The 27,716-nt window shown below is 36.1% G+C and overlaps 1 protein-coding gene across 1 annotated transcript in view; it reads left to right on the top strand.

Moving 5' to 3' along the window:
- Positions 1-27,716, top strand: part of EXOC4 (exocyst complex component 4) — a 797,583-nt gene that overhangs the window by 56,103 nt on the left and 713,764 nt on the right. The window contains exon 5 of the mRNA XM_003920983.4: positions 10,391-10,497. Coding sequence (XP_003921032.1) covers positions 10,391-10,497 — 107 coding nt within the window. The remainder of the gene's footprint in view (positions 1-10,390; positions 10,498-27,716) is intronic.

Raw genomic sequence — 27,716 nt, 5'->3', positions numbered from 1 at the left:
TTATGTTCAGCTTTAGGCTGTACTTTTTCTAGAATAGTTTAGGAAAGGTTCAGAGAGAATGCTTTTATTCCTTGGTTGGTTATAGCATAGCCCTATATTTAATGGCCTGGATAGTCTCAAGAAATTCATTAGCCTGGTAGGGAATAATACTAGGTCTTAAGATGGTAGAACATTGGAATTTTTAATGTATGTTAGATAGCTGTGCATAGTACATGTCCTTCCAGCATTTCTTTAGAATAGACAGATGTTTTCAGAGGGCATTTTAGTACTGTCTACTGAAATGTACGTGTTCACACTTTTTCATTCAGATATGGACAACAAGAGCACTGAAAGCAGTATGTACAGGGAATAAAGTCTTTCAAGTCTTATCCTGTTTGAATAAAAAATCCCAAATTTGCCTATGATGCTTCAGGTTAGTCAGAGACCCTGACAGAGGAAGAGAAGATTCTACTTCTTTTTAGCAGTTGGACACTAGAAAAACTTCTGGCAGGCACACAGAATTGAGCTAGGGATATGTACCTGAGACATAACTTCAAGACTAGCTCTGACTAGGGTATCTGTCAGTACCTCAGCAGAAAGTGAAGTGATGGCTAGGGAAGGTGGTACGGAATTCTTCCCACAATGCCTGGTGATAAATAGCAGATCTGAAGAGATTTCTTCCCATGCAAGGTTAAGTAATAAAATCACTATGAGTTTTGTGAATATATTCTGTATTATAAGGGAAAATGAGCGTTACTTTGAGGTCTCAGAGGAAGAACGTTTATTTAAAAAATTTTTTTTAAAGCAAGCAAGAAACATTTAAGAGACTTAAGCTCAAGGTTTCTCAAAAAATACAAGAAATACGATGTAGTAGACTATTCAGAATAATCACTCCTTCCCCCTCTATTTCAGTGGGGAGAGGTGTATGTCCTACCCTTTGGTTTTAGGGCTTTGGCTTTTGCCATCATTAGGGTACACGACACAAGTAGGGGCTTCAAACGTGCTATGTCGGTGAGGGTGGCCTCTTGTGCCTCTGCCATTGCCTTGTTGTTGGTCCCAGGAGAAGGGTGAGAGACACAGGGCACTGACTCAAGATCAGCAGACCTGCCTAGCTTGGATCAGCCAGCCACCAAAATGTATGCTTATTGTTGAACATGACTGAGATTCCGTGGTTATATGCAGCAAGCACACAGCTTCTATGTAACAGTAACAGGGAGCAGCAAGAACAGAAGGAGGAGAGATGCTAACAGAGCCAACTTAAACATGAGTAAAATATAAGGAAACCAAAACGAAGTAGGGACATTTAAGTCTTTATTTAAAACTTTAGAGAGAAGATCTGAATCACTGATGTGGAGGGAAAACTTTCCTCATGGTGAAGAAGAAAAAGACAAGATGCTGAAAGGAAGATGATAAATAGAAAAGTTGAACAGTGGTCAATCTAGTGATTGTAGGGTTTCCAGAGGATCACACTAGAATGATAGTGTTTGCGGCTGAATTATGTCCCCCCTAAAATTCATGTATTGAAATCCTAATCCCCAGTACCTCAGAATATGATGGTATTTGGAAATAGGGTCTTTCAGGAAGTAACTAAGTTGAAAGGAGGTTATTAGTGTGGGCCCTAATCCAGTAGGACTGTTGTCCTTATGAAAAGGAAATTTGACATACTTGGAGGGAAGACCATGTGAAGACATAGGGAGATGATGGCCATCTACAAGAGGAGAGAGGCCTCAGAAGAAACCAGCCACGCCCACACTTTGATCAGAGACTTCCAGCCTGCAGAACTGTGGGAAAGTAAATTTCTGTTGTCTAAGTTATCCAGTCTTAACTTGTTACTTTATTATGGTAACTGGAGCGAACTCAGAGAGGATCAGAAGCAATAATTAGAGTATAAATAAAGAAACTGACTCAAACAGTTCTGCAAATCAAAAGAATTTAAGGTGAAATTAATAAAAAATCACTTTACTGTTAGATACAATCTGGAAATTCTTATGATTTTCAGGAAAGAATTTTATAAGCACCAGGAAGAAATATTATGTGATCTGAAGTGACAGAGATAATTATTTGCCCACCCAATATTCATTCTTCCCTTATTTTTAATGACAATCTTTACTTTGTTCCTGGTGGCCATAGGTCCAACTAAAAGGCTACATTTTCCCTCCTCCCATATAGGTAGAGAGTGATTAGCGGGACTTTGGTTTGCAAGCTGATGAATGGGGAGGTCATTAATTTTTCAGATATACCAGTTTAGATGGTATACCCACTCTTTACCCTTTATTTGCCTTTCCTTACTTTCTATCTGGGACATAGATTGGTGCCATCAGGCCATCCTAGACAAAAGGTGACTTTGAAGACAGAAGCCACATCTTGAGCTCATGATCACGCTGAACCTCTTTTCTAGCTCTGGGTGGGGTACCTCTTTTATATGAGAGGAAGTCTTTGTTTTACTCAGACCACTATTATTTGGTCTTCTGTTTTACACACTTAAATCCAGGTCAGTTGCATAGTAAGAAGCAAAAATCAGGCTCACCAGGATTTGCTGAATATTAAATGCCAGAAGACAGTAGAGCAAAGTCCATAAAGCCAAATAGAGAAGAGTTAGGATCAAAGACTTCTCTACCCAGCCAAGGGGATGTGACAGACATTCTCAGATATGAATTTACAATAAAAAATCATTAGTATTCTTTTTCTGAGCAAAATACTCAGAAATAAACTATAACACATAAGACAAAAGTTCAACTGGAGAACAGTAAAGTTGTAGGTAGTTTGAAACAACTTTGAGGGCCACATACCATTAAATATTTACATGTATGTATATGTAAGTAAGTGACAAATACATTTTTACAAGATTGAAAATATCAGCTAAAAACCATTGCTGGAAAAAAAGGTCGGCCAAGTGCAGTGGCTCACACCTATAATTCCAGAACTTTGGGAGGCTGAGGCAGGAGGATCACTTAAATTCAGGAGTTCGAGACCAGTCTGGTCAATGTGGTAAAACCCCATCTCTTCTAAAAATATAAAAGTTAGCCAGGCATGGTGGTGCATGCCTGTAGTCCCAGCTACTCAGGAGTCTGAGGCAGGAGAATCACTTGAAACCATGAGGTGGAAGTTGCAGTGAGCCAAGATCACGGCACTGTATTCCAGCCTTGGTGACAGAACAAGACTCCATCTCAAAAAACAAACAGACAAACAAAAGGTCTATGTAGTTAAGGAATAGTCTCTAATGATAAACAGAATTTAGATCTTTTTTTACTCAGTTGATAGTTACTAGGAAATTTGGATACATAGGAGAAAGAAATGCTGAATTCTTGTTTAAGATGAGTCAGAAATTTTGTTTTGGACTTAGAATTAGGGAAAATATGTTTAATTTTGTTTTTACTAATCTAGATATGAATATTTAAAGATTTTTATATTTAAAAATCAACAAGGAAGACAAAAATGTTCCCTATTACAAAGGATATTGTACTGTAGCCCTCCTTTGTCAGCAGGAGATACATTCCAAGACCCATAGTTGGTACCTGAAACTGCAGATAGTACCAAGCCCTGAATCTACCTGCACAGTAAATCCTCACTTAATGTCCTCAATAGATTCTTGGAAACTGTGACTTTCAGTGAAATGAAGCTGTAACTTTAAGTGAAATGACGTACAGAAGGTCCTAGAATAACATTGTGTCCTTCAAGTTCCTCTGTTGATGAGAGAAAAAAAAAATGGCTTCATTATATGCCAAGATTCTTGATTGCAAATAGAGGAAATCAGTCTGGGTAACTAAAACAGGAAAAGAATTTATTGGAAAGTTATCAGGTTCACAGAATCTATGGGAAGTCTGTATAATCAGGCTCTAAAACCCAGTAGGAACTGATGGAGATTAAGCAGCTGAGCACACAGTCTTAGACAAGCCACAGGAAGGGTCTGTTTGGGTTGCTATTTTTGCTGGTACCATGCCCACAATAGCTGGATTTTAAACTCTTCTGTAAATGATCTGTAAATGTCCCTGCATCTTTCCTTATCTCTTCAAGATTAAAAATTCTGGACTCAAGCATCCAGTTTGCTGAGCTTGGATAATGCCTGGCCTCCTTCAGCTTCCATAGTAGGAAATGGGGCCTTCTTTTTGCTTTGATGCAGTCAGTGGGAATGGACTGGTCAGATGTTTGTTACCCAAAACAAACACCCAACAAATTTCTACTGCAGGAGAAAACAAAGGAAATCACATGAAGGCACTTACATATAAAGACCAGACATTTTTGAAGTAGAAACTAGGCAGTAGAATTGGCAAATGAAAGAAAGGTACATGCTTTCATACAAATAATAAAAAGTCTATTTGGAGGAAATGAAACAAATGGTGAGACTCTCCTTGTTTTTGGCTTATAAAGATGTCAGTTCCTGTTAAATTCCAGTTGAAAATTTTGAAACTGTCAAATGAAATCAGAAGTTCACATGAAAGAATTGTTTAAAAGAATTGTGAAGGAAGGTTATGAGGGGGCATTTCTTATATGATATTAAAGCATATTGTAAAGCTATTTTAGTCAAAACAGTAGAGACATGCAAAAAAAAAAAAAAAGACAAAAGAAAACAGTACAAACATAACAATAGAAAATCCGATGGTTGAGACAAAATAAGAATGGAGAAATAGACCCCAGGATATATGGACTTTAGTATTTTTCAACAATAGTTCAAGTCAGTTGGGGGGTAATGAAGGCTATTTAGTATGTAGTGTTCAGATGATTGATTGTTGATTTGAAGAAAATAAATTTAGATGCCTACTTGTTACATACAAACTATTCAGCCAGATTAAAAATTATGTAATAACACTTTATTAGCATTAGAAAAACAAAAACATATAGGAGGATATGTGTGGAGGAGCCTTTTCCAAGCATATCAGAAGACATAAAGAAATATATTAAATGGTTTAGCCATTTAAAAACCCAAAACTTATCTTCAGTAAAATGGAGTCAAAGGATAAACTATACTCAGAAAATATATGTCTGTCATATAAAGCTTTAATATCTAAACCATGCAGATATTCTTAAGCTTAGTTAAAAAGGGATATAGGCAGTTTGTAGATTAAAAACGCAAATGGCTAACAAGCGTGAGGTTGTTCAATATCATGAGTAGTCAGAGAAATAAACACTTGAAAAATTAAATGCAATTTCTTGTTCATCAGATGGTCAAAATCAAAGACATTGATAGCATGTTATGGTGGCAAAGATGGCGGAGATTTGTAGCTTTCTTTTGATGGTGAATAACCAGTATGCCTCTTTGGAAAATAAATTTGCATGTTCTTTGTCAAGGGAGTTTTATTTCTACGTCTACATCCTAAAAACGCACCAGTTCATAAAAATATATGTAACAAGACATTCATTGTGACATTGTTGGTAAGAACACAAAAATATGCAGCTTAAATATTCATCAAGCAGAGTATATTATATTGATACCATGTAATTATAGAACTTAAAAGGAATGATGGCGATCTCCATGTGCTGATGTGGAAAGGTTTCTGAGGTGCATTTTTGGGTCCCAAAAGCAAATTGAAAAATAGCGTAGATAGTATAAACCTATTTGTGAAAGATTGAAAGGATAGAAACTTAAATATGTATACTTTACATATAGTATAGATATTTGTGTTTATATAGAAAATGTCCAGACAGATAATGTCAAACCCTGATAAAAGGAATTACTTGTTAGAAATAGAAATGTGAGACAGGGAACAGGGAAGTAGAAATTCTTTTATTTCCTATGTATAATCATGAGCATGTTTTAAAAAATAATAATACAATTACCAATGATTCTTTTGAAGACTTTTGAAGATTTTTTAAAAGTAAATGGGAGAATGTTTAGGTTATACTTTTGAAGGGAAAAACTAGAATTCAGAACTATGCAGGATGATTAAAGAATGTTGAAAAAGGAGCATGTGTGTCATTTTTGTGGTGTGTGATATGGGGGGAAGTGGACAGACAGACTCATTTTAAAATATTTTTTCAAGCAATCCTTGCACCTCAGCCTCCTAAGTAACTGGCATACCACTGCATTTGGCCTTGATGCTCCTTTCTTTAAGTTGTTTTGGAAGGCATTATACCAAAATTATGTTAATGGATTATTTTTATTTTTTGTATTTTCAAGAAAGAATTTATATCTTTATAGCCAGATAAAATTAAGAAAAAGTTGTTTAAAAAATAATTCTTTTATTTATTGCATGCATCCTGGATTAATACTTGGTTTAACCTTGCTTCCTCAGCCATCCTGGAATAGAAAATTTGGTGTCCATATTTGTCTCTGGACATGTAAAGAGTGTTCTTGACTCCATTGTATTTGCTTCCTAAGTATTTTGTCTTTTAAAGATTGTTTTTTTCTGTTTTCGTATGTTGGTTTTCTTTTTCTTTCAGTTCTTTCTGTTTTTTTTTTTTTTTCCTTCTTTGCTTAGATTTTAAATTTTTAGCTTCAGTTTATTTGCTGTTACTGTGTTTTCATCCTTGGTCTGTCATTTGAAAGCATGACTCTTTTTTACTTTTATACCCTCTAAATCATTCATTATTCTTTCTGGATGTTCCACCAGATCTTAGAACTATCAAGAATTACTATGCCAGACTTTCCTGTTTCATTATTTAGTTAGATCTTCTTACTAAGGGCACATTATCTTTGACAGATATTTCTCAGCTCAGTTTGATTTAACAAATTTTATGAGCACTTGCTCTTTGACAGGTACTGTGCCAGCTGTTCTGGTTATAGAAGTGAATATATCAGTTATTAGATTTACAACTTAAAGTTCAACTCACCTCTGTCAGTTTTTAGCTTCACAAAATCAGCCAAATGAATTGCAGTTGTACATTTTGGATATAGTTGAACCCATTTATTGCCAAGTGAAGGAACAGAAATACTTTATAATTAAAAAGTAGATGTTTAATAAGCTCTCAGCACTTCTAACTCCTCTTAAAAAACTGTTTTCATATCTTGAAATTTTGAAATCTAACATTTCGAAGCAGATCCTTACTAGTTGGATGGTTGGTTACTGGCCAGGAAGTCCTTGAGGTTACAGTGGTTGTTGCTTGTTTTTTGTTTAATTTGTTGCATACTTTTCCTGTCCTCTACCATGTTGCTATTAAATGGCAGAATGCAGTCAGTTACAATATATAATTGGTAATTTTGGGGGGACTGTTTTATACTAGAAGGGATTTACTATACATCACCTATCTTTTGATCTCAGCTGTGAATGATTCTGAATGAATTAAAAATAAACATTTGTATTCATATATTTAAAAATAAAAATATTTCCAACAGTCTAATTTTGATTGTATTTTTTGTTTTCAAAAACTCTGAGAGATTAAAAACCATTTGAAGATATTAATTAATTAATTCCTTCTTTATCTCTGACATATGGTGAGAAGAAGTCTTTTTCTCTGTTATGAAATGGAAACTGAGGTCTACACTATTTTATGCGATAGTGTAATAGCGCCTGCCTTCCACTGAGCTTCATGTCTGAAGTCACAAAGTGAGTGGATGTGCCTCCTTTCTCTGGAACTTTTGAGACTAAGTCCTTTCATAAAACAGCAGGAGAAAAACTAAAGTCATTTCCAGAGTTATTTGCCTTTGGGTTAGTGCTCACAAAGGAGAAAATTGAAGCCTAAGGGAAAATTTTAGAGAGAGAGAGAGAGATGAGTGTATGAAAATAGTTTTGCAGTAAATTGACTTTCTAAAAGTTTATTGATGGAGTTCAAGGGCCCTTCTGGCTCTGATAATAAAATCAGCAGGTTATGTTTTTCAGAGTTGAAATGGCAAGCCATTTATCACCCTATATTTAACTGAAATATGTTTTTAGGTTGAAACTGAGAAGATAATTGTAGGATTTAATCTAAAGTGATTCATGTATACATTTGTGTTCATAGAAGTGTGTACTATTATAAATACATATATAAAAATATCAGTGTGCCCACACATAACTGTTTCATCATTAGGTGTGGCAGGCAATATTGCAGCTATATAATTGAATTTTTCTGCTGATTGATACCTTTGTTTACCTGTGCTTTAAAAATAAACCCTCCATTTTGTTATAGAAACATTTAAATATTTAGACAATGTATGATATATTTTTTCCTGCCATTTAAAGTTGAAGTTTTTTTACTCTGTAGCAGTACCATGAACCTGTCTTCTTTTATAATAGAAAATTTTATTTTACTTTATTCTTTGGTCTGTTGAAGCATTTTATTTGTAAATATGTATTACATCCCCAGGATTTTCTCTCTTGTGTGTTTTTGTGATGCTTCTTCATGGTCCATGATGTGAGCTGAATCAGTACAATGAAACCAAGCTGGTGGGATGGAAGCAGATTATTCTGTGATTTTTCTAGATCTTTGACTTGGATGTCAAATCTGGGGCTGATCGCTTGACACTTGTTCACAACAACTTGTCCACACTGTGAGGTTCACAACAATTTCCCCAGCTCCGTGATATCAGTGATTTCAGATTCGCTGGTGTACTCATGCTTTGTCTTCACAGATCAAGATGACACCAGACAATGACTTTGGAGCACAGTCTAATATGAACCAGGTGTTTGCCTCTCTTTTCTGCATTCTTGATGCTCTTGAAAGCAGCAGACAGGACGTTTATGCACACCATTATGGTGGCACAGAAAGATGGTGGAAAGAGCTCTCTGTGTCTTTGGGTATCTGTATCCAGGGCTTAGGGGGACTTGTAAAGCGTTTTCTAATTGTAAGTAAAATGCAGGTGAAAGAGGATGAGGTCATTGAATGGAAAAAAAATGAGAAGACAAAAGAAGTCATAAAGCAAGAAAGAATGGACAACCATTATGAAAAGTTATTGGATTTGAGGGCTGTTGGATTTTCTTAAGATAGTTTAGGCTAGGAACTTGTAGTTTTATATTGGTGGAAAAGAGTTGTTGGGAGGATGCCAGTTCAATTCCTGGTAAATGCTTTCAGTTACTTTAATATCTTATACTTCACTTTTCACATTAGCCTGTGAGTGATTGTAACAATTGGAAATATGCTGTTTGGTTTAGTTCATATCTGAGTCATACTTGCATTCTCAGCACTGAGCACAGTGCCAAGCACATAATGGATGCCGAAGAATAATTTGAGTAATGATTCCCTGTTTCCCTGTAATAAGTGAAAAGGGAGAAGTTAATGACTGTCATAGTAATCCTCAAGGCCTAGGACAGTGGCTCCCATATTATTTGTACTCAGTAATAAGAAGAAAACCTTAAGTGATAATTTTGTTCTTTAACACAGAGTGAAATTATTACTTGAACTTAAATTATTACTTAACAAACTTTAAGTTTGTTTTTCAAAATTCTCAGAACATGTTTGTTTTTTATTGGATTGTAAATACACACGTACCTAGCCTATTCTTTCCAAAGGGAGTGTGGGAGGAAGATGGGGATATATTGCCGTGGTCGGGGCAGACGTTGTTCACAATTTCACACATCCTTCCAGCCTTCCATTTGAAGACATCTTTTCTGTGGGCGTGATCTCTTCCCTGCTTCTCCTTTGCCTGCTCTCTGTAGCCACTGCTACTGATGATGTATTTCAGTACTAAAAATACATATGGCTTTGACTTCCCTACCCTTGGACTTGGCTTCGAGATGCTCTTCTGCTGTAGACAGTGTGGCAAGATGATTTCATTTCTTGAGGGCAGGGAATAATGTTTAGCTGTCTTGGCATTACCTGTCCTCGTAAATGGAAATTAATTTGAAATTTTGTTTTTTATAGTTTTTGTGATTTAAAATTAATGTGTTTATTTTGAAGAACATTGATTTATTAGTTTATTTAAAGTTTATTAGTTTATTTGAGGTTAATCATTAAGATGAGGGGCTTGGCCTTGTTAGGAAAGGTGAAATAGGTAATCAAATACTGAATTAACCTGTTTGATAGCCTTAAATCATTTTAATTGTTGTGAATCTCAGTGTCATGACATTTATGAGTCTCTTTTAAAGAAAACGAAATGTAGTAAACTTCTGGAATATGTCAAAAACTCTAGCTTGAAAAACACAAGTGAACAATAGTTAAACCTTTATTTGGTATCATGGTATGGTGTCATTTGATCTTTCTTTGTTGATAAATGAATATTTAATACAGCTACAAAGGAGGATAGTGAAATTGCCTGGCATCGTGTTATTACAAGGTGGTCATCCGGTTGATCCAGAATACACTAAACTACACTAATTTTTGAAAAAGCATTGAATGAGATGACAAAAATTTAAGTACTTGGAACTCTAATAATACATTTTTATACTCCTTTCTGTGACAGTCATCTCTTTATTGGAAATATACTGGGGAGCTCCAGATGTTTGAAGTTCCAGTGTAAAGAGGGCTCATGACAAAAACAAAAGTGATAAGGGTAGGGCATGGAGTGGGACTTCAGTTGGTTTTGGAGAAAGTGGTAACTAGTACTTCTTTTCCTATTCAGCTCCCTTGTGAAAGATGCGTCTGTTCCTCTGATTGACGTTACAAACCTCCCTACTCCTCGAAAATTCCTTGATACCTCTCAGTATTCTACTGCTGGAAGCTCAAGTGGTAAGTATTTACTTCTCCAGCCACTAAGCTTTTTAGTATGCCTCAGTTCCTAGGCAAAGACCTGGGGGAGCTTTTTGAGGGCTGGGCTGGGTTGGACTGGGCTAGTGAGCCTGAGGTAAGTGTGTTGGAACCTGTGATGAGCCCTTTGCAACCTTCAGAGCAAATATGTACAGTGATTTATTGGGCTGTTACATTATCAGGGTTGAAAAGTGGCAGCTGAACCTGGCCTGCCTAGGGAATCCAGCTGCATTTGTGTTTTATTTGACCAGTACTGTTTTTCTTTCCTTTTCTTTTATTTTTTTTTCCTCCCTCCCTCCTTCCCTTCCTTCCTTCCTTCCTTGCTTTCCTTTTTTTTTTTTTTTTTTTTAATGGAGTCTTGCTCTGTTGCCCAGACTGGAGTACAGTGGCATGATCTTGGCTCTCTGCAACCTCCACCTCCTGTGTTCAAGGGATTCTCCTGCCTTGGCCTCACGAGAAGCTGGGATTACAGGCACCCGCTACTGTGTCTGGCTAATTTTTATGTTTTTAGTAGAGATGAGGTTTTCACCATGTTGACCAGGCTGGTCTCAAACTCCTGGCCTCAAGTGATCCACCTGCCTTGGCCTCCCAAAGTGCTGGCATTACAGGCGTGAGCACTACACCTGGACCACGAGCACTGTTTTTTTAAAGTTGAGTTTGAATGCTTTTTGTTAGAGCTTGTGCTTTCCTTTGTGTTATAATCTTTATTATTCCTAGTAGCTTTTACTCAACTGTCTCATGTATTATATCCAATTTCTCGTCCTAGGGAGCTTTTGAGTGTATGACCTCTGCCCTAGGCCCTCTCCACTCCTAAATGTGCATGCATCCACGTATGCACACACAGTCATAACTGTAACACACTTTGAGGAAATATCTACAAACTTATATTTTCTTCTTTGGAGATGTCCAATATCCCATTGAACAAGACCAAGCCATTTTGGGGTTATGTTTAAGGTTGAGGGCCGGAGGGTACACTTTGAGTCTGAATACAAAGTTTTAGGGTACTCTGGTGGTTTGCCTTAAACCTACCTTAGCAGAGGGTTTAGCTCAACTGGGCTTGGAGAGCTGCTGGGCCTCTGCAGAGAGTTTCTCTGCTATTGTAGCTTTGGGTTGGGGAGAAGAAGACTGGATGTCTTTTGTGAGACGCCTCGCAGGTGCTTTCTTGTGGCAGCCAAAATCTTCATTGCTTTTCAAAGAAATTGTAATATTTATTATTGTTGTCTTTTCTGATAAAAATTAGTTCTTATAGTTCTTATTAGTTTTGTAGAGCTTGAAATAATGAAATGGTGGAAAAAATAGAAAAACAATTTAGATTCAATCAGTACATTTTGTCTAACTAATTGGAAATGTTTCTGTTGAGAGCTTAATAATTTATTGTTGGGGCATATTTTGTTGCCTTTAAAATGCCACTTAAAATTATTTTAGGGTTATTTAGGCTTGGGACCTTGAAGTTTATTACTTTAAATACAGGAAAGTATAGAATTTTATAATAGATTTTCCTTTATTAGTTTAATTAGTAGCTGAGTTTTAAAAAAAATTGCAGACATTTATTTTTATTATGATACTTTACAAAAGCTTGTACTCCAGCCTCTTCTTGGAGCTAGAAAGGTTTTGTTTTCTCCCTCTTTCTGATGTAGTGTTGCTTTTGAGTTTTAACACTGCTCTGAGCTGTTGTAGACTGTGGAATTATGAAACAAAATGCATTTATACGTTTGATTTGTAGTTTATCTCTGCCTTTCATGGAAATTACCAATTATTACATCTTTGCTTTTTTATAATGTGAATCATCACTGCTTGGCCTGGTTATATTAATTTATGTAAATGTTGCCAAGTCAGTGGCCAAGTGAAATAAAAAATTTAATTATTTATGAAGAAGTGACAGGGCAGGCTTTGCAAATAAATGTTGTATAAATATCAAATAAGGTGAAATATGTCAATTACAGCAAATTTCAGTAGAAACTAATTCTGTTACATCTATTCTTTTTTTTTAAATTTTTTTTTTTGAGACGGAGTCTCGCTCCGTCACCAGCCTGGAGTGCAGTAGTGTGATCTTGGCTCATTGCAACCTTGGACTCCCCTGTTCAAGCGAGTCTTCTGCCTCAGCCTCCCGAGCAGCTGGGATTACAGGCATGCGCCACGACACCTAGCTGAGTTTTGTATTTTTAGTAGAGAAGAGTTTTACCATGTTGGCTAGGATGGTCTCGATTTCCTGACCTCATGATTCGCCTGCCTCAGCCTCTGAAAGTGCTGGGATTACAGGCATAAGCCACCATGCCTGGCCCTATTATTCTTAATATGATAGGCCTTGCTCTTTGATAGGCACTTTATCTGTCAAGTTCTGGAGTTTGCGTTCATCACTTAGTGGAGTTCGTGGTGACGCTCTGACTTTGGTATTATTAGGAATTACTGTTGAAGAACTGCTTGGTAGTTGACTGGGGCTAGGAGCATTATGGAGACTGATTGTAGAGATAGGTATAAACCTTTATTTATTTATATATTTATTTGAGACAGAGTTCTGCTTTTGTGGCTCCAGCTGGAGTGCAGTGGTGCAATCTCAGCTCACTGCAGTCTCCTCCTTCTGGGTTCAATTGATTCTCCTGCCTCAGCCTCCTGAGTAGCTGGGATTACAGGCATGCACCACCACACCCAGCTGATTTTTGTATTTTTTGTAAAGACAGAGTTTTACCATGTCGGCTAGACTTGTCTGAAACTCCAGACCTCAGGTGATCTGCCTGCTGTGGCTTCCCAAAGTGTTGGGATTACAGGTGTGAGCCCCCACGCCCAGCCAGACCTTTCTTTTTAGATGGCTTCATTTCCTTGACTATTTTGAAGACTTCTTCTAGTGATTTTTTTTTTTTTTTTTTTTTGGTGGAGGACCAAAAAGAAGGTAGTTAAAAAAATATTGATTAAAATCAATAATAGCAGAAGTTAATATGTGTTTAGTGCCCACTATATAGTGAAGCAATGCCTTAAATGCTTTACATGAATCAACTCATTTAGTCCTTCAGCAGTCTTTATGAGATGGATATTGTTAGTCCTGTTTTACAGATAAGAAAACTGAGGAAGTTTATAATTGATAAAAGTTTACACAGTTGACAAGTAGTTGTGATTTCAGCTCAGAGCCAGGTTCAATATGCTCTTCTAACCAGTTGGTTTTGCTGAAAACAAGCTAGGTATCCTCTGTGTATTTATTTTCTATGCACACAAACTCAGTTGGTTGAACAACATAAATTTATTATCTTACAGTTTCATAGGCGAGAAGTCTAACACAGATCTGATTGCAATAAAATCAGAGTGTTGGCAGGGCTGTGTTCCTTTTTGGAGGCTCTAGGGGAAAATCTGTTTCCTTGCCTTTCCAGCTCCTAGAGGCTACCATATTCCTTGGCTCATGGCCAACTTCCTCTATCTTCAAAACCTGCACTTGTGGGTCACATTTGTCCCATGTTGCCCTCTCTGACCCACTCTTCTGTGCCTCCTTCCTCTTTCTAAGGACTCATGTGATTAGATGGACTCCACCTGTAAAATTCAGGCTGCTCTTCCCATCTCGAGGTCCTTAACCTTAATCACATCTGCAGTCTCCTTTGCCATGTGACTAATCACAGGTTCTAGGGATTAGGACATGGATATCTTTGGGCAACGATTATTCTGTATACCACACTCCGCACTGCCCATTTTATGACTTATCTTTCGGAGCAAGTGTAAAAAATTTGACTTTCTTCAAATTACGTAGTGAAATCTTTTTAAGTCATTGCAGTTTAGTCTTTAGGACTCTATTAATCTGGATCACATTATTAAAGGGAATTGTATAAATGAGGAAGATGTAAATTATGTAGAGAACTGCACAAAATGTTACTAAATACATATAAAAGTATGGGGCTGATGAAATATACTATAATAAAAATCAGTAATTTTCTCTTATTCTTAATAATGAACTGTAAGTCCTAAGAGTCTATTTGTGAAGTGCTCCGCAAGTCAGCCTAGAAAGTAATAGCCGTTTTCAGCAGGGAATTTAACATAGGCTCTTAAAGCTCCCCCCTCATTTTGTGAAACAGTAAGATTGAGGGTGTAATCCATTAGAATTGACACTTTTATAGAGGAAGTTCCAGTAGGGAATCCCTGGGTAGTATGGATCTCCCATTGGGGTACCATAAATTAAGGTTGGAGGTGATTCCTGAGAACTTTCAGATTATTATTAATTAAATGAGAATTTTGATTGCTTGCAAACATATTGTTTTTCATATGTCCTATTTTGAGATACAGTTGTGGGTGACTTTTCTGTGAGAGTTTTTTTTTTTTTTAAATCATAGTTTATAAGTTATAGTTTGTAAAATGTATCATTTAAATAATGCAACAGTACTAGGAGATAGTTAGGACAGGTACTATGTGATTACTATTATAATTATTGTGTTTATTAAATTTAAGTGTATGATCAGATATAAAACATTTACTTACAAGATGCAAAGTCCAGGCACAGGTTGGTTAAAGCAAGTAACCCATTAATAGAAAAATGATTAGCATCCACTTAGTATTCCTACATATTAATGAAGAAAAGAAATGACATAATAAAGAACTGAGCAAATAATGGACAACTCACAGAAGAGCTTCTGTTTACGGAAAAATTGCCATTTTTCTGATGGAGATTAAGTATCTAGAATATGTAAAGAACCTTTATAAATCAATAAAACAAGCTAATAGGATAATAGGCAAAATTATGAACAGTTAGTTTGGATAAGGGGAAACCTATGCTAATAAATATATGAAAAACTACTTATATTTTAGTTAATCAGGTATCATTTTTACGATCTCTTTACAGATATGGAAGCTGAATCTAGGGAGGTTGAGTGATTGGTCCAGGTTCAACCAAGATGGTAGTTTTGGAGCCTGGCCTCATGCTGTTCCCAGTGTAAATATGTAGGGGATGTATTTTGCAAGCCTTTCTCTTATTCTCCTCAGTCACAGTATTTTGTAATGTACAGAGAAACTGATGTCTAATTTAGATGTAGTGGTTCAACTATAACTTAGGTAGAAGGATAGGAGAGGTGTGGAGAAAAGCCAATAATTGTAGTAAAATGTTGGTTTAAGCTTTTGGACTCCCAGTATGTCTTTTCATTTGGCAAACTGCCTTTGGAACATTTTGGCTGAGCAGTTACTCCCAGGGTACACAGACATTTCATTTGTGGCCTCTTTATTCATTTTATTCATGCTTCTGCTGGGATTGCATGAGTATGACTATAATGAAACTAGACTTCTTAGTTCTTTTATTTTTGGTACAGGCATAGGTTAAGCAATAAAAACCTAAAGAGAAAACAAATTAAATGATTTTTTTTTTTCTGCTGTTTTCTTGATGTTCGTTTTATTCCATAAAGTCTTGTTCCGAGGCTTAATATGTATCTTAAGAATTTGGTATCTGGTATTTAAAGAGTTCTCTAACATAGGAGGAGATGATATTTCTCCTCTTAGAATTCATGTATACATGGTAGTGAAGCTCCGATTCTCCAAAATAATATAAACTTTTTGAGTTACTTCTGTCCTTAGGTCTGGGCCTCTCTTGACATTTTAAGTCAACTATTCCTGATCTTGCATTTGCTATTATTAAATATCTTTGTTGATTTCTATTATTGATTCTAAGTACAGTTGAAGAATATATACCAGGGAGACAAAATAGAATAATAGAATTAATAGTTCAACCATTTCCAAATGTAAAAATAAGGCAAGGCCAGAGTTTATTGTTTAATTATTTAAAATATATTGATTATAAATCTGTATTATAGCGTATGAAGATTATATTTCAGAGATCAATATTCTCTGTCACCCCATACGCTTCCCACTAGATTAATACATCTTACTGTTTGCATATTTGCTTCAGATTCTCTTTGAAAAAAAATAATTAAATGTTAGATACCTTTTATGAGTGCATGAATCCTTTCCCCTCTTTTCTACCCCGGAAGTAATTGCTATTTTGAAATTGTTTTCTTTTTGTATATGTTCTGATACTTTTACTACATATGTTTATGTATGGGTGGTACTTTTGTATACATATAATTTATATATTTGTGTATGTATATACTTATATATAAATAATGGTTATTGTTTATATGTATTCAAACGACATTGTTTTGAATATTTTAAGGCTTAAGGAAATTGTGTAATGGAGTCTGATATTTAAAGGATATACATCGTTCTACTCTTTGGGTTTTTTATTCAATATATTAAAAACATTTTCTTGTGACAATATAGCTCTAGTTGATTAAATTTAACTACTATAGAATAGGCCACAATTTGTTCCTTCTCCTGTAGATATATAAGGTATAAGTTGTTTCCAGTTTTTCATTATTATGAACATTATAGCAGTGGATATTCTTGTATTTACTTTCTGTAGGACAGAATTTCCTAACCACTGATTTCTTGAGAATGGCTTATAGATACATCTGAAGTACTGAACCCTTCAGCCTTTGGGGCAGTCAGTTGGGTCTTGGGGCAGTCTGAATCTCTAGGCAAATCATTTTTAGCCAAATACAGCCACTTCCACTTTCCCCGTTGGGCTGTGTGAGCACCATTATTTTCCATTTGTGCCATGATGCTGAAAAGATGGAGAAACCTTACGCTTAGGATGCACGTGTGTATGTGTAGGAATGTTATACATTTTAAACTTAGGTTGTCAAATTGCTTCTAAAACCTGATTATACCAGTGTAGATTCCTATAAACAGTGCATCCACTTTTGTTTCTCTACTTCTTTGCCTTTATACTGGTTTTGCTAAACTTTAATTTTTCCAATTTGTTGTTGTTGTTTAGTTTGCATTTCCTTTTCTTTTCTTTTTGTTTTTTGAGATAGAGTCTTGTTCTCGTCACCCAGGCTGGAGTGGACTGGAGTGCAACGATGTGATTTCGGCTCACTGCAAACTCCACCTCCCGGGTTCAAGCAATTCTCCTGCTTGAGCCTCCTGAGTAGCTGGGATTACAGGCGCCTGCCACCATGCCTGGCTAAGATTTTTACTTTTAGTAGAGACAGGGTTTTGTTATGTTGGCCAGGCTGGTCTCAAACTCCCTCCTGACCTCAGGTGATCCACCCACCTTGACCTCCCAAAGTGCTGGGATTACAGGCGTGAGCCACCACGCTTGGCCTTTAGTTTGTATTTCTCTGGTTTGTACTGGTATAGCATCATTCCAGGTATATGGACCATTTAGGTCTCTTGTAAATGATCTGTTGCTTGCCCAGGTTTTTCTTATGCCATTTCTTTTGGTCATTAATGTGTATGGAAATTAAGTGGGTAGTAATCATTTTTCTGTAGTTTGCTTGCAAATATCTTCTAGTTACAGCTTGTCTTTATGTATGTTATTGTTCTACAAATGTTTTAGATTTTATTTTAATTAGTTAAGTTTATCTGTATCTTTCTGTGTAATCTGTGTTTATCCTGCCTTAAGAAATTCTTTCACCTGGAATTGGTGGCTCACACCTGTAATCCCAGTACTTTAAGAGGCCAAGGTGGGCGGATCACCTAAGGCCAGGAGTTCGAGACCAGCCTGGCCAATGTGTTGAAACCTCATCTCTACTAAAAATACAAAAATTATCTGGGCATGGTGGTGCACGCCTGTAACCCCAGTTACTTGGGAGGCTGAGGCACGAGAACTGGTTGACCCCTGGAGACAAAGGCTGTAGTAAACCAAGATCACAAGATCGTACCACTGCATTATTCCAGCCTGGGTGACAGAGCGAGACTCGGTCTCAAAAAAAAAGAGAAAAGAAATCCTTTCCTATATGGTTTCTTAAAAGAGTTTGCTTATGCCTTCTTACTATTCAACAGGTTTGCTTTTTAAACTTGGCTCTCTTAAGCTATTTGGAATTTTTGTTTTTATTTTATCAGAAACTGAATTTTGTGTTTTTATGCCTCGTCAGTTATTCCAGCATATTCTGAGAGACTGTCCTTCCCCAGTAACTTTAAAATTTTTCTTAGACTGTTTATTTTAGAAGAGTTTTCAGTTGGCAGAAAAGTTGCAAAGACAGTACAAGGAAGCCTAGTAGTTTTTAATGCCATTTTTGTCATGTTTTCACATATGTGGGTTTTTATAGTCTCTTGTTCCACTGAGCTGTTGTCTGTCCCTGCACTAATAACATACTGTTTTATGATCTATAGCTTTGTGGTTTATTTCGATACCTGGCGAGGGAAGTATTCCCGTTTGTTCACCTTCAATACTGTTTGTCCTTTTCTTGGCCCTTTACTCAATACACGTTTTAGAATGAGGATGTCAAGTTCCATTGACAACATTGTTGATATTTTGATTGAAATTTTATTTATTTTATAGAATTACAGAGGATTTATCGGGTCTTCCCATCTATACACTTAAGACCATTTAATTCTTTAGATTCGTAAGTCTTGCTTATCTTTTATTAGACGCATTTGTGAGTACTTTGTATTTTGTGTTCTTGTTATGCATGATTTTTTGGGTTACATTTTATGTTTGGCTCTACTTCTGGAAAGTTTAATTTTTTCATGTTGATCTTGTATCTACCAATTTTCTTAAATTATTTTCAAAGTTGTAATCGAATATTTGAAAAAAAATTGTATATTTTCCTTAATATTGTATGTAAACAGTCAGTGTCTGTCTGCAGTTAAGGACAGTGTTGTCTCCTTTTTTTAAAGATTTAAAAGTTATTTGTCCTTTGTGTTTATTTGTTTTTAATTTTTGCATAGCTGGGAACCTATAGTATAACTTGAATGGTAGAGGCAATAGAGTGTCTTGCCCTTAATGGAAATGCTTCCAAAATGTCATCAAGTATGATATTGCCTTTTCATTTTTGACTGGTTATTTACTCTTCTGCTGGGTAGGAAGCTTAATTTTGAGTACCTGCTGTGCTACAGGGATATTTTAAAGTTATCAAATGTCTATTTTTCTTTAACATTTCAAATGCAGTACACATTCCAATGTATGATTCTTGCCTATGGCAGTTATCAGATGTTGGTCAAATCATGATTTTTTTCTGTCATTTTATTTTCATTTACTAATAGAATTTTACTGTGATGAAGAGCTGTGTCTTCATGTATTTCTATACTCATTAATTGTTTAAATCAGCAAAAATTTATGGACATTTACTTTTTTCTATGACTTGTAATCAAGTACTGTCATTATTTATTGCTCAAATTGTCCCAAATTTGGCCACTGGTAGCTCCTTCAGGTTGGTTCCTAGGTTGTTCCAACATGTCCCCATCCATTTTAGAAAACTACTTTACGTTCTGCTACCACAAGACATTTCAGACTCACCTTGTACTTCCCCTCCTTTTGTCTTGGAATCAACCATTTCTCTAAGGAGCTCTGGTTCGTTTTTTATTGGAGAATGATATTTTGAAACCTAGATCTGTAGTCTAGTTGAATACATGGCTGCTGGTGTGTCATTGCTGTAGTCCCCCTTAGCTGACAGAGCTAGGAGATAGGTATGTGCATTGCTTATGTATATTACATGTATATAGTTTTGTATACCATACACATATATAGGTAGACACATATACATACACATGTGTATCTACTTCTGTATCTTTATCTGTTTATTTCAGACCGTGTGTATATATAAGTAAAACATGAGTTCAACTCCAATTCCATGTCAACTACTGCAGTACAGTTGAGCCTTCTTCCTTTCCTTATTTTTAGCCCTTTTCAATAGTGAGAAACCTGGTTCTTTTAACAGCAACTTATTTGTGTAATCCTAGTATACTCATAAAATAATTTCACAATTGCTAACCAAAGAAAAGCAATTCAGGGCAGTGAAAAACAAATTTATAAACTCGAGTATAATGTTTGTATGCCATTCAATTTGCATATTAGAAGGCTTGTAATATTTCGTCCAAATAGTCAAAATCTAGTTACTTAGGTTAGTTCTTTTTGACCCCAACACACTCACTTACTGTTATGTTATTTGTTTGCAATACATTTGGGTTCATTTCTTACTGTTTTTATTTCATTGGGGTTCTCCTAGATCTCAGTTGATTTTAAGTATTTATTGTGGGGGGACACTGGAAACATTATCACGTTCTAAGCATTAGAGCTATAACACAAAGCACTCAGGCAAGTGTCACTTTTCCATCCCTATCTTTTATCCCATTCCCAATCTCCTTCCTGTTTTATCTATCTATGCCTATAGGTCATCAATCACATTAATTTCTGCTTTATCCTTCCTGTATTTCTTTTTGCACAAGCAAGGAGTTAAATGTACTTTTTCTTAAATTCTTTCTCTCTTACATGAAGGGTAAGAATACTGTAGATACTCCTTTATACTTTGCTATTTCACTTTATAATATATCCTGGAAATCACTCTGCATTAGTTCATAGAAATTCTACTCATTCTTTTTTTTTTTTTTTTTTTGAGACGGAGTTTCGCTCTCGTGACCCAGGCTGGAGTGCAATGGTGCGATCTCGGTTCACCGCAACCTCCGCCTCCTGGGTTCAGGCAATTCTCCTGCCTCAGCCTCCTGAGTAGCTGTGATTATAGGCACACGCCACCATGCCCAGCTAATTTTTTGTATTTTTAGTAGAGACGGGGTTTCACCATGTTGACCAAATTGGTCTCGGTCTCTCGACCTCGTGATCCACCCGCCTCGGCCTCCCAAAGTGCTGGGATTACAGGCTTGAGCCACCGCGCCCGGCACTCTACTCATTCTTTAGTGTTCTCTTTATATCTGCATAGTACTCTGTTGAGTTGATTATCATAGTTCAACCACTTTCTGTTTTATTTTTTTATTTTTTTATTTTTATTTTTTATACTTTAAGTTCAGGGGTACATATATGGTTTGTTACATAGGTAAATGTGTGTCATGGGGGTTTGTTGTATAGATTATTTCATCACTTAGTTATTAAGCCTATTATCCACTAGTTATTTTTCCTGATCTTCTCCCTCCTCTACCTTCCACCATCTAGTGGGCCCCAGTCTTCATTATTCCCTTCTATATGTCCATGTATTCTCATCATTTAGCTCCTACTTTTAAGTGAGAACATGTGGTATTTTGTGTTCTGTTCCTGCATTAGTGTACTAAGGATAATGGCTTCCAGCTCCTTCCATGTCCCTGCAAAGGACATGATCTCGTTCTTTTTTGGTGATGTAATATTCCATGGTGTGTATATACCACATTTTCTTTATCCATTCTGTCATCGATGGGCATTTAGGTTGATTCAGAAGGTAAGCCCATATGTATGGAATCTTTTTTAATAGCTTGAATTTTTTTTTTAATATTTTAAAAAACTCATAAAATTTACTGTGTCAACCATTTCTAAGTAGACAGTTTGGTGGTGTTAAGTATATTTACATTGCTGTACAGCAAATCTCCAGAACTATCTCATCTTGCAAAGCTGGAACTGTGTGCCCATTTAACAACTCCTCATCCGCCCCACCCTAACCCCTGGCAGCTACCATTCTAATTTCTGTTTCTATGAATTCAACTACTGTGGATACCTCATATAAGTGGAATCATGTAGTATTTGTCTTTTGTGACTAGTTGTTTCACTTAGCATAATACTTTTAGTATTCATTCATGTTATACCCTGTATCAGAATTTCCTTCCTTTTCAAGGCTGAATAGTTAACGGCACTGTATATGTACTACATTTTGTTTATCCATTCATGTGTTGATGAACACTTGGATATTGTTATAGTGGTACTATCAACGTGAGTGTACAGATACTTCCTTGAGATCTTGCTTTCAATTCTTTTGAATATATACCCAGAATTGAAATTGCTAGATCATATAGTACTGTAATTCTATATTTAATTTTTGGGGGATCCGCCATGCTGTTTTCACAGCAGGTATACCATTTTATATTCTTACCAACAATGTGCAAGGGTTCTACTTCTTGTATCCTCGTCAACACTAGTCATTTTCTGTATTATTTTCTTTTGATAGTAGCCATTCTAATGGGTATGAGCATATTATCTGATTATTGTTTTGATTTGCATTTCTCTAACCATTTGTGATGCTGAACATCTTTTCATGTGCTTGTTGCCCATTTTTGTGTCATCTTTGGAGAAATATCTATTCAAGTCCTTTGCCCATTTTAAGATTGAATTATTTGTTTTCGTTACTGTTGAATGGTGGCTCTTTATATACTCTGTATGTTAACACGTTTTTAGATACGTGATTTTCAAATATTTTCTTTGTTTCTTAGGTTGCCTTTTTTGCTCTGTTGATTATGTCCGCCGATGCATAGACGTTTTACATTTTGGTGTAGTCTAGTTTTACTTTTGTTGTCTATGTGTTTTATGTCATATCCTGGAAATCCTTGCCAAATCCAATGTTATGAGGCCTACGCCCTGTGTCGTTTTCTGAGAGTTTTATAGTTTTAGGTCTTATATTTAGGTCTGTGATCCACTTTGGGTTACTTTGCTCATACACAGTTTTATTAGGTCTTGCCAAATTCTCCCCCGAAGAGAGTAGTACCACTCTGCATTCCTACCACCATTGCATCATGGTGCTTGTTTCTGCACAGCCTTGCCAACAGAATGTGTTTTTATACTTTACAATTTTTGCCAATCTGATAAGTAAAAAATGTTATCACAGTGTTAATTTTCATTTCCATGATCATGTATGGGGTATGAACAATTGCTAATTTGTTTAAGGTTTATTTTTATATATTTTGGTGAATTATGTATTTTTTCAATTATTATATTTTATTTATTTGAGATGGTGTCGTGGTCTGTCGCCAGGCTGGAGTGCACCTCTGGGGTTCAAGTGATTCCTGCTTCAGCCTCTGGAGTTGCTGGGACTACAAGCACGCACCAACACGCCCCGCTAATTTTTGTATTTTTTAGTAGAGATGGGGTTTCACCATGTTGGCCAGGATGGTCTCTATCTCCTGATCTCGTGATCCGCCCACCTCAGCCTTCCATAGTGCTGGGATTACAGGCGTGAACCACTGTGCCTGACCATGTTTTATTTTTAAATGTATTAATATACTATATTAATGGATTTCCTAATATTGAGCCAATTTTTCATTCTTGAAGTAAATCTCTCTTGACCATGGTATATTGTTTTGTCAATGTGGTGTTGAATTCTATTTGTTAATATTTTATTTAGTATTTTTACATTGATGTTTACAAGTGATAGTATATGAATGATATTGTGATATTAATATGAATGATCTAAACCTAACACATTTTGGTTTCAGTGTAATTGCTTCATAAAAAGAAGTAGAAAGTTTCCTTCATTATCAAGGCTTCGAATGATTTATAGAGCATTGGGACAATTTGGAGTTTGGGAATTTTTCTGTGAAACCATTTGTGTTTGGTACTGTTTAACATTTTCACTTTTTTTCTTTTTTTTAATATTTTCTGTTTCTTTTTCCTGCACAAATTGGTCTTTTTAAGCATTTTGTCTCTAGTGAGATGTAATTTAACATCTGTATTTCCCTAGGAAATTACTCATTTCATCTAGTTTTTCAATTTTATTTATATAGAGATCTACAAAGTATTTTCTTATTATGGCTTTAAAATTTTACATGTATTTCCTTCTCCCCTCTACCCATCTCTTTCGAGATGGAGTCTTGCTCTGTTACCAAGGCCAGAGTGCAGTGGCGTGATCTTGGCTCACTGCAGTCTCAACCTTCCACGCTTAGGAGATCCTCCCATCTCAGCCTCCCAAGTAGCTGGGACTAGCTGTGTGGCACCACACCTGGCTGATTTTTGCATTTTTTGTAGAGACACAGTTTCCTTATATTTCCTAGGCTGGTCTCAGACTCCTGGGTTCAAGTAATCCACCTGCCTTGGCTTCTGAAAGTGCTGGGTTTACAGCATTGAGCCACCGTGTCCAGCCCATTTCTTATTATTTTCTGTTTGTATTCTCTCTTTGTGAACGTGCTAGCAGTATGTCTGTTTTGTTAGGCTTTCTCTCTCTCTCTCTTTTTTAAGAGAAATAACCAGGATTTTGATTTATTGATTAGTTCTACTAGTTTTCTGTTCTCTATCTCATTACTTTTTGCTTTTATCACTATTTCTGTCTTTATGCTTTCTTTTGGTTTGTTACTCTTAAAAAATTTCGAGCTAGATATTTAAATCATGTATTTAATTTTTTCATTTTACTGATAAAAATGTTTAGTGATATGAAGTTTTCATTAATCACTGCTTTGAAAATACTCCAAAGACACTAATATGTAGTTGTGTTTTTTTTTTTTTTTGAGATAGAGTCTTGCAATATAGTCAAACTGGAGTGTGGTGGCGTGATCTTGGATCACTGCAACCTCTGCCTCCCAGGTTCCAGTGATTCTCCTACCTTAGCCTCCCATGCAGCTAGGACTACAGATGCACGCCACCACACCCAGCTAATTTTTTTCTATTTTAGTAGAGATGGGATTTCACCATGTTGGCCAGGATGGTCTCCATCTCTTGACCTCATGATCCACCTGCCTTGGCCTCCCAAAGTGCTGGAATTAGAGGAATGAGCCACTGCACCTGGCCGTAATTTTCATTATTTTATTTTATTTTAAAAAATCATTTATTTCAATATTTTTGGGGGATCGGGTGGTATTTGATTACATGGATAAATTTTTTGGCAGTAATTTCTGAGATTTTGGTGAAATTACCACTGAAAAATTTGGGTACACCCACATGAACAGTGTACACTGTACCCAATGGTGTAGTCTTTTATCCCTCACCCCACTTTTACCTTCCCCCCTTAACCAGTCCCCAAAGGCCATTGTATCTTTTTTTTTTTTGAGATGGAGTTTTGCTCTTGTTGCCCAGGCTGGAGTGCAATGGCATGATCTTGGCTCACTGCAACCCACACCTCTTGGGTTCAAGCTATTCTCCTGCCTCAGCCTCCTGAGTAGCTGGGATTACCGGCATACACCACCATGCCCAGCTAATTTTGTATTTTTAGGAGAGATAGGGTTTCTCCATGTTTGTCAGGTTGGTCTTGAACTCCCGACTTCAGGTGATTTGCCTGCCTCAGCCTCCCAAAGTGCTGGTATTACAGGTATGAACCACCGTGCCTGGCCTGTTGTATCATTCTCATGCCTTTGTGTCCTCATAGCTGAGCTCCCACTTATAAGTGAGAACATATCTTTGGTTTTCCATTCTTGAGTTACTTCACTTAGAATAATGGTCTCCAGTTCTATCCAGTTTGCTGTGAATGCCATTATTTTGTTCCTTCTTATGGCTGAGTAGTATTCCATGGTTATGTTTGTGTATGTTGTTGAATAGGGTGTCCTTTGCCTACTTGATGTTTTTGTTTGCTTTGTCGAAGATCAGCTGGCTGTTAAGTATTTGGATTTATTTCTAGGTTCTCTAGTTTGTTCCATTGGTCTATGTGCCTGTTTTTATACCAGTACCATGCTGTTTTGGTGACTGTGGCCTTATAGTATAGTTTGAAATCAGGTATTGTGATGCCTCCAGATTTGTTCTTTTTGCTTTGTCTTGCTTTGGTTATGCAAGCTCTGTTTTTGGTTGTATATGAATTTTAAGATTTTTTTTTTTCTAGTTCGATGAAGAACGATGGTGGTATTTTGATAGGAATTGCATTGAATTTGTAGATCGCTTTTGACAGTATGGTCGTTTTCACAATATTGACTATGCTCATCCATGCACGTGGGATGTGTTTGCATTTGTTTGTGTTGCCTATGACTTCTTTCAGCAGTGTTTTGTAGTTTTCCATGTGGAGGTCTTTCACCTCCTTTATTAGGTGTATTCCTAAGCATTTTATATATTTTTTTCAGCTATTGTAAAAGGCATTTAGTTCTTGATTTGATTGTCAGCTTGGTTGCTACTGGCATGTAGCAGTGCTACTGATACATGTACATTGATTTTGTATTCTTAAACTTTACTGAATTTATCAGATCTAGGAGCTTTTTGGATGAAGCTACAGGGTTTTCTAGGTATATGATCATCATATCATCAGTGAACAGGGACAGGTTGCCTTTCTCTTTACTAATTTGGATGCCCTTTATTTCTTTCTCTTGTTTAATTGCTCTGGCTAGGCCTTCCAGTAGTATGTTGAATAGAAGAGGTGAAACTGGGTATCCTTATCTTATTCTTGTTCTCAGGGGGAGTGCTTTCAACTTTTTCCCTTTCAGTATTATGTTGGCTGTTCGTTATAGATGACTTTTATTACATTAAGGCATTTCATTTCTGGGCTGATTTTGCTGAGAGTTTTAAACAAGGATGCTGGAGTTTGTTAAATGCTTTTTCTGCATCTATTGATGATCATGTGATTTTTATTTATAGTTCTGTTCATGTGCTATATCACATTTATTGACTTGGATGTTAAACTATCCCTGCATCCCTTCTGTGAAACTCACTTGATCACGGTGGATTATCTTTTTGATATGCTGTTGGAATTCAATTAGCTAGTTTTTTTTTTTTTTTTTTTTTTTTTGAGAATTTTTATATCTATGCTCACTAGGGATATTGGTCTGTAGTTTTCTTTTTGTGTTATGTCCTTTCCTGGTTTTGGTAATTGGGTGATACTGGCTTCATAGAATGATTTAGGGTGGATTTCCTCTTTTTCTATCTTGTAGAATAGTGTCAATAGGATTGTTGCCAATTCTTCTTTGAATGTTTGATAGAATTCAGCTGTGAATCTGTCTGGTTCTGGCCTTTTTTTTGTTGTTGGCAGTTTTAAAATTACTGTTTCTGTCTTGCTGCTTGTTATTGGTCTGTTTTGAGTTTTCATTTCTTTCTGGTTTAATCTAGGAGGGTTGTATATTTCCAGGAACTTATCCATCTCCTCTTAGTTTTCTAGGTTATGCTCATAAAGGTGTTCATAGCCTTGAATGATCTTTGTATTTCTTTGGTATTGATTGTAATATCTTCCATTTTATGTCTAATTTAGCTTATTTGGATCTTCTTTTCTTAATTAATCTTGCTAATGTTCTATCAGTTTTATTTGTCTTTTCAAAGAACCAGCTTTTTGTTTCATTTATTTTTTTGTATTGGTTTTGTTTGTTTCGATTTCATTTAGTTCTATTATGATCTTGTTTTCCCTTCAGCCGGGTTTGGGTTTGGTTTGTTCATGATTCTCTGGTTTCTTAAGGTGTGACCTTAGATTGTCTATTTGTGCTCTTTCAGACTTTTTGGCATAGGTGTTCAATGTTATGAACTTTCCTCTTAGCACTGCTTTTGTTATATCCCAGAAGTTTTGATAGGTTGTGTCACTGTTACTGTTCAAAGAATTTTCATATTTCCATCTTGATTTCATTGTTGACACAGAGATTACTCAGGAGCAGGTTAT

Source organism: Saimiri boliviensis, chromosome 10 (assembly GCF_048565385.1).
Source record: "Saimiri boliviensis isolate mSaiBol1 chromosome 10, mSaiBol1.pri, whole genome shotgun sequence".
Lineage (NCBI taxonomy): Eukaryota > Metazoa > Chordata > Mammalia > Primates > Cebidae > Saimiri > Saimiri boliviensis.
Note: the sequence above shows the minus strand (reverse complement) of the source record. Positions and strands in the feature narration are given on the sequence as shown.